Below are 7,369 nucleotides of genomic sequence, written 5' to 3' on the forward strand. Positions count from 1 at the left end.
GTTGCGGCAACGCCGCGCAATAAAACACGCAACACGCTGCAAGCAGAGAGCCCTTTTTCTTACGACGATGTCAAGATGAACCTCTGTGGAGGAAGCACATGAAGGACGCTACTGGACAGTTGGAGGCGGTCGCCATCCATTAACAACGGAGGGCAGAGGAGTGACGCTCACAACAACGGAATGCCGGGCGGCTAAAACACAGCAATTTGGAAGTTGGTCAACCCTTTGCACCTGGGTTTGTCCCGTGAGCTCCTGCCAGCGGGCGTTCGACGCTTCACGTGGCCTTGAAGTGCGCATAGCCTGGCACAAGCGCCATGGCCACTTAGTGGCGAATGGTGGTTTTGTGGTTTGTGGGTTATGACTTTAATTAGTAAAAAAAAAATGTATACGACTGAAAATCCTACGTGTATATGTGTGCCCTTTTACGCGTGTCATGTTGCAGGAGCAAATGGACTCGCTTGTCGACCGGGTGAACGCCGCGATCGCTCTCAGCCTCGGCGCCGGCCTCGCCTTGCCAGGGACTCACCGCAGCCCAGTCCCCTTGGTGTCCACCACCGCCACCACCGCCACCACTCCTCCTCCCCCTCGCCGCACCGCCAACTCTACCCGCCGCCACCCGGCCTCTGAGCCGGCCAGTCCCACCAATGCCACCGCCGCCGCCGATACCGCCGATACCGCCACCACAGTTGCCACCGCCGATGCCACCGCCGCCTTCGCCGGCTCGGCATACGATGGAGCCGACGGTCGGCTTTCCTCTACGTCGCGGCGCAGGCGAGGGGCCGAGCCGCGTGGGGGGGCGGCGACGGCGGCGGCCGCGGAGGACGGGGCCTACGGCCGGCAGGGACAGCGGCAGGTGCGGCGTGCGGCGCTGGGGCCGTACGGCGCGCGCCAACGGGGGGAGGCGTCCGGCCCGGCGAGGCCGCGCCCGTAAGGGATGCCGCGTGGGGTCCGCTCGGGAGGTTTAGCGGCGATCGTTGCTTGGCGGTCGTCACCTGCAATGCGGTTTAAACCGGGAGCGAAAGCGGCACCCTTGGTACGGCAGTGGCGTAGAGCAGCGATTCCCAACCTTTCATTTGTCCGTGTACCCTGACCGTACCTATCACCTTTCCATGTACCCTTTCAGCATATAGGTTTTATATTCAATGACATAGTTGAATAAAATACAACGTAATAATGACATGTATTACAAATATATATAATTATCACCGAAGACGTTTAGTGAACACTTAGTAACTTTAGAATATAACTAAATATTTACAATTTAATATTTACCCTTTAATAGAAAAACAATTTTTAAACTCTACTGTGCAATGTCTAGCCGAGTCACTATGAAGCAGAGGAGACTGGCTGAGGTTCACTGGGCATGGAATGTTTAAGATATTTTTTTGACGGTCTTGAAGATTGTTTTATTTATTTGGAAACTTATAAAATAATGTGAAAAACGAGAGGAATCAGGAATCCTCCTCCCCCCCCCCCCCCCCCCTCAGCAGTGCGCATGGACGATGGAGGCATCCAATCGCACGGATTCGCAAAATGAAACAAACGGATAAGCGTGTGTCGCAAGCACACACGCACGCAGAGCCAGCGCTGCTTCGTGACCTCGCTTCAACCCTACTCCAGTACGCGATTTGTCTCGCGTACCCCTCAGATATGCCGCGCGTACCCCGACGGGTACTCGTGTTCTGTGCCGCAGGTTGGGAACCGTTCGTGTAGAGTGAAGGAGATCTGTTTTGAAGAGCTGCCATTGGTCAACATAGCACAGGACGGTCACGTGGGCCGTCTGCCTGTGATCTGATTGGCAGTTGCCCTCATTTGCCCACTAGGGAGGGCGATGGTCAGATCTGCCTGGAATTACAATAGAAACCTTACAAACACTCCTCACATTTGTCAATAACACTGCCGTAAAGAGGAAACGTACAATAGGAAACATTTCAGGCAATGGCGCGGCAACATTTGCCAGTGCCGGTTTTCGTCGGCAACGTTCGTTCTCAATTGGCCTTTGTGGATTCATTGCCTTGCAGTGTGCGTCCACGTGTCATCCCCATGTGGTTTCTTTTTTTTTCTCGTGTGGAAATCCCATTTTGCGGTTTTACTCTGGAACACAAACTTCAGGGATGGCTGTGAGGGGTGGGCCCAGGACCTCGTTCGTGCGCTGGAACGATATTTGGAGGAAAACGGTCAAATCGGTAAAATGTAGCGACCATTTGACGCTGGGTTCTTTTTTTGCCAAACATTGGCAGCAATGTTTTACCGGCGCATGAATTGGGGCCGAAATGAATTTTTGTTCCCCCCCCCCCCCCCCCTGCAACAATTTTTTGTACCGTGTTGTAATATTTTTTTTACCTGTGAGTGTGTACATATTTTTGAATTGGACTGTAGTACGTTTTTTCGTTGTTATAAAGTGAAACAGGTCACACAAGGGGGAACGCAGAGTGTTTTGCTCATGCGAAAAAAAACCCCAGAATTTATAGTTTTTTTTTTAAGTGATGCCACCTCGCGTTTTAGAGGGGCATTTAAGTTCGTGGTCTTTTACTGAATTTCTACTGTTTTTATCAGAAATCCTCGGCAGACTGTGACACTGGTGTTGCGCTGCTGACAGCAGCCCACCCATTCCGACAGGTTTTAAATGTGCTGCTCGCGTAAAACCTTTCTCCATTCCAAAATTTAGTATTTTATTTGAATCCGATTGCCGATTTTAAACGCTAAAAGTTTAATGCATCGTTGCTCTCGTTTGCGTTGCCTTGACCGCACGACCGATTTTAAAACAGTGAAGTGATGAGAGAAAGAGAAAAGAGCAGTGTTGAGTGACTGTCTGACAGTAAGCCAGTACATGACCTGTGTACGTGATTCCCAAGGGTTGAACTTGCTGTGGAATGGATAGAGGGGATAAGGTGAAGTTGGTGGGCTGTGGAGTTGCTTGGGATGCGGTCGTTTATTAATGTGAAAAATTTAAGGGGGTCGATGCTCATGTTGAAAGGATTTGCACTAGCGAGGAACTTAATTTACTGTATGGAGATAAAGCAGCGAAAGAAAGGAAGTGATGCTTGTGTAAAATGAACATGTCCGGAAGCTGGTATTTGTGTAAAAGCCCGAGGCGTGATTCATATGTTGGTGGACATGCATTGTCCACCGATATTTGACGGAGAAATGGTCACGTCGCTGCTATTTCACGATCGTCCATTTCCCTCCCGGCTGAATTTCGGCGTAATTCGGTTTCACCCAACACACGTGGAGCCAGGTGCTCTGTCTCGAGCGGAAGTGGTCGACAAAGTTTCTCCTTAAATGTGATCTTTATCAAGTATGGGCACCCTTACGGGTAAATCTCGCTCTTTCAGATCATCGAAGTGACATTCTGCCCAGTGGGGAACTTTAGCCCCAGATCCTTAAAGACGTCTGCACAAGTTCTCGGAATGTGAAATTGTCAAAGGAAGAGCTGCTGAACGTCGGAAGTGAGTTCAAGTTTTAGCTTAAGTGCTTAATTGTTTATGGAAAGATGTTTACTCCATCCCAAAGAATGAGTGAAAGGCAAAAGCTGAGGTCTGTTCATTCGCGTTGGAATAAAAGAGTAAACTTATTGTTTTACTATCGATATCAACGATGGTGATGGTGTGCCCACCTGCAGAGTGTTAAAAGTACCCCGTGAACGAAATCGTGAGCTCCTTATTTTAAGAATATTTCTGGGAGGCACAAAAACTTGATTGTGGCAACGGGCGACCCGTGACGGTGCGTCGACGCGACCACTCGGCGACTCCAGAGGAGTTCAGTCCGCGTAGGCAACGTGGTCTGTTGCGTGTTTTACAAACTCCCAACGAGAACAGCTAGCTCCCCCGCCTCTCCCACACTGAGCGCAGGTTGGAGTTGAGTTCCCGGGGAGAGAGTAAAAAAGAAAACACGTGGCGGATCCAAACTGCCTGGCTGGGCTGACCGACCTGGGTTGCCTGCGACGCACTCCGTCGAGAGCGGCGCCGGTTGTAAGTGTTCAGTGCAATGAGTTTGCAATGGCCTTGCTGTTGTGGAATGTAAATAATTGTTATTGATACAATCATCTTCGCGTTAACAAACAAAAAAAAACGGAATTCATGGCTTAAAAGGAAAGAAATGGATTGTGTGCCCGTTATCGAGCGTTGTGGTTTTTTTTTCCCCTTGTGTCGTCATCGTGAGCTCGCGAATTTCAATCGAGTGGCAATTTGTGCGGCGGTGTCGGTATGCAGTGATTGGTGCTAAATGTCGCGCTTCATCCCCTCCCACCCCCCAGAAAAGCTTTATTTTTTTGTGCTGTGCCCGGCGCGGTGGGTGGCACAGCGCTCTCCTGCCGTCGCGATTGTGCTGTGTGTGGCTTCTGCAGATCCTGCTTGAACGTTTACCCGTAATCGATGAGGGGATGGGCTTGGTATCCCTCGTGCGAATCACTGCTGCTCTGTGAAATCCTGCCACAGAGAATTGATATCTCTATCTGTAACCCTAAAATCATAACCCACGACCATAACCGTGACTCCATATGCATTTTGCCTTGTGGGTTTTTTTTCATGGCACATCCATTCCAATGCTCTGTAGGGAGAAAAACCAAGTCTGACTGGAGGCAGAAATATAAAAGTAACAATAAACTCGTGCAGGGAATCGATGAATCGTCACATTCCGCATCACGGTTCAAGTAAAGAATCGATCTTTTTTTTATATATATTAACATTTTTTTTGCCTCTTTTGTACAGGTATGTGCACCGTTCAGTTGAAACGGTATATAATTTGCACAGATTGATAATACTGTATATTTCTCGTGCGTACAGTTTGACATGCGTATCTGGTGTGCAGTGGTCGGTTTTAATCAATGCACCTTTACGTGCCGTATGGAGCAGCGGTGCACCACCAACCACATTGGGTGTCTCTTCTGCCCTGAATCTTGTCTTGCCGAACCGAGGCAGCATTGTCCTGCGACAGTCTCTTGGAATCGCCTTCCTGCACAACATAAAGCCGTCGTCGGATCGATTGAGCCCGGTACTTAACCCATTCCAGTCGCTCGCTGGCGGTTAGCAACCTCATTGTCACTCTTCTATCAACACTCGTCTGGTTGCTGTCAACGTGAACGTCACCGATTGATTCCTCCACCCATGTTTAGCACTCCGTCTACCTCTGACTTGTCTCGTCCCTGCCGTGTTCAAACAACAGACTGCAGGTCGCGTCTTAACTCCCGTTGTCTCTTCCCAAGTTCTTACGTTTGTCAATTCCAGAAATGTAGCGACTCCGTCGTGGCGTTTGTTGCTTTGTTTTTTGGCCTTGTGCCCAGTGAACATTAAACAAATGTAGTTAACCATTTATCCATTTACATTGCATACAAAAAAAACGAATGCAGTGTGCATTGGCATTGCTCGAACCTAAAAGCCACCACAGCTGTCTACGAGAGTACCCCTACCAGATCACCACGCCCTCCATTCTCGCACCCTCGGTCTCCCTTGCAAGAGACGTTTCGGTTGCGTACCGTTTATCTGTGAGGCTCTCTACGTGTGTCGGAAAGGGCACTGTGACACTCTTTAAAGCTCCCAACAACACTGCTTCCACCGATCCTTATTGGTCGAGAGCAGGGGTGGGGAACCTTTTCTCTGCCAAGGGCCATTTGGATATTTATAACATAATTCGCGGGCCATACAACATTATCAACTTCAAAATGAGAAAATTAGCCGGTTATATTTGGTCAAACATTTAATTAACTCGCCCCTAATGTGATGGCTGGAACTGCTTCTCTTTCATGAGGCGTGTGATGTTATCTGGTATTGATGTTGCTACTCGCAACTGCTTTTCCAAGTTTTCGCCTAGATTTATTGAATTTCGAGTCCCGCCTGTGGTTGCCTTGGCAGAGCCAGACTAAATGATTTCGCGGGCCCTATTACAGCCCGCGGGCCGGACGTTCCCCACCCCTGGTCTCGAGGACCGATCCATGGGGTGTGGCAATGGAGGTGACATCACCCCCGCGTGGAAATGAGGTGACGGATCAAGTTGGAGCTACTGAATTGGCTGCAGAGTTTTTGGGCAGCAGTGGTTTGCAGTTTAGTCGGGGCGATGGTATCTTCAGATGAAGCCGAATACCGGCTTCATCCACGATAACAATGATGTTCAATATAACATGGCATATTTTTCACGCCAAAACCTCGACGTAGGTGGCTCTGAAGGATTTAGCCTCCCATTGTATAAGACTATACAATAAATTGTTTGCAACTTCATCCAACAGCATATCTTACGCGTATATCAGGGGTTTATTTTGTTCACATCGTGAGAGATAGCCGACCAAATGTAGCCGTCTTCTAAAATGTATAATTGCGGACCTTGTCCATTAATGACCACTTTAATAATGTCACGCGCAAATCTAGGAATTTTTGTTTCAGAAAAATATTCAAAGTCTGAATATACGTAGTCTCTAAAAAAAGAGTACTGCAGAAGATATTCTCTGCTCGCATTTACGGAGGTTCCTTGTTTTTCTGCGATGAAACAGACAGGCCCTGTCCCTGAAACATCACGTGGCCGCTGATTAGAGGAAACGTTGTGTCCTGGAATCAACAAATCGTAGCAGTTGTGTAAGTACTGTTCTGTCGGTAAAGTCACGACAAAGGGAAATAATTAAATAATGATTTTACGATCAAATTATCACGACGTTTTGATTGCAACACAAGCAATCATCAGGTGTGAACCACAGCAAGATTTTTTTCTTTAGAAGTGTTTTTTTCTTGCTGTGGTTTTCACACCTGATGTTTGTTTGTGTTGCAATGGAAACGTGAGTTTTGTTTTATTTTTATTATTTCCCTTCTACGTGACTTTACCGAAAGAACCAAGAATGAATCCCTGCAGTCACGAAAGCTTTCAATCGAATTCTGGGGAGTATTTTCCCATGAAGCAGTCAGGCAATCGTTTTAATCCCCCTTGGGACAGAGAAACTACTTATTGGCATTACCAGCACTCCATGCGTGCCATCGGAGCAGCGTTTTAGTGAATTCTAGCAGCGTACGGAGGTTTGAAATGTGACCGATAAATGATGGCATATCGTTAATAATTGTAACGTGTTGCAGCTTGAGCTCTGGTGGTGTTCAACCTGTTGTTGCTACTACTGTGACATCCCCTTGTTAAATTTAGTTTCAATCGAGTGTGTACCTCCCCCTCGCCTGCCCCCAACATGGTTGAGAAATAATTGTATGAAGAATGAACATCAACATTTTAACAAATTGTCCATTTTGTGAGGTAATCCGAACTTAAGTCACTGCAAGGGAATAAAGGAAAATGATGGTACGCTCTCCATGCATGAAGTCATTTGTTCACGCTCCCGCTGGTTCCTCTGGGAAACCACTTTGTGTACGATCAATGAGTTTACAAAGGTCGGCTTATATCG

At 47.9% G+C, this 7,369-nt stretch overlaps 1 protein-coding gene across 3 annotated transcripts in view; it reads left to right on the top strand.

Moving 5' to 3' along the window:
• LOC133354960 (protein Jumonji-like) overlaps window positions 1-5,310 on the top strand; it is a 35,849-nt gene extending 30,539 nt beyond the window's left edge. For 2 of the 3 annotated variants that reach the window (XM_061572198.1, XM_061572199.1), the window contains exon 21: window positions 443-5,310. In XM_061572198.1, coding sequence (XP_061428182.1) covers window positions 443-931 — 489 coding nt within the window. In that variant the 3' untranslated portion in view covers window positions 932-5,310. The remainder of the gene's footprint in view (window positions 1-442) is intronic. The other variant, XR_009756652.1, reaches the window with a different exon arrangement.
• The last annotated feature ends 2,059 nt before the right edge of the window (window positions 5,311-7,369 follow it).

Source organism: Lethenteron reissneri, chromosome 49, assembly GCF_015708825.2.
Source record: "Lethenteron reissneri isolate LAM-NWPU_2019-01 chromosome 49, ASM1570882v1, whole genome shotgun sequence".
NCBI classification, from domain to species: domain Eukaryota; kingdom Metazoa; phylum Chordata; class Hyperoartia; order Petromyzontiformes; family Petromyzontidae; genus Lethenteron; species Lethenteron reissneri.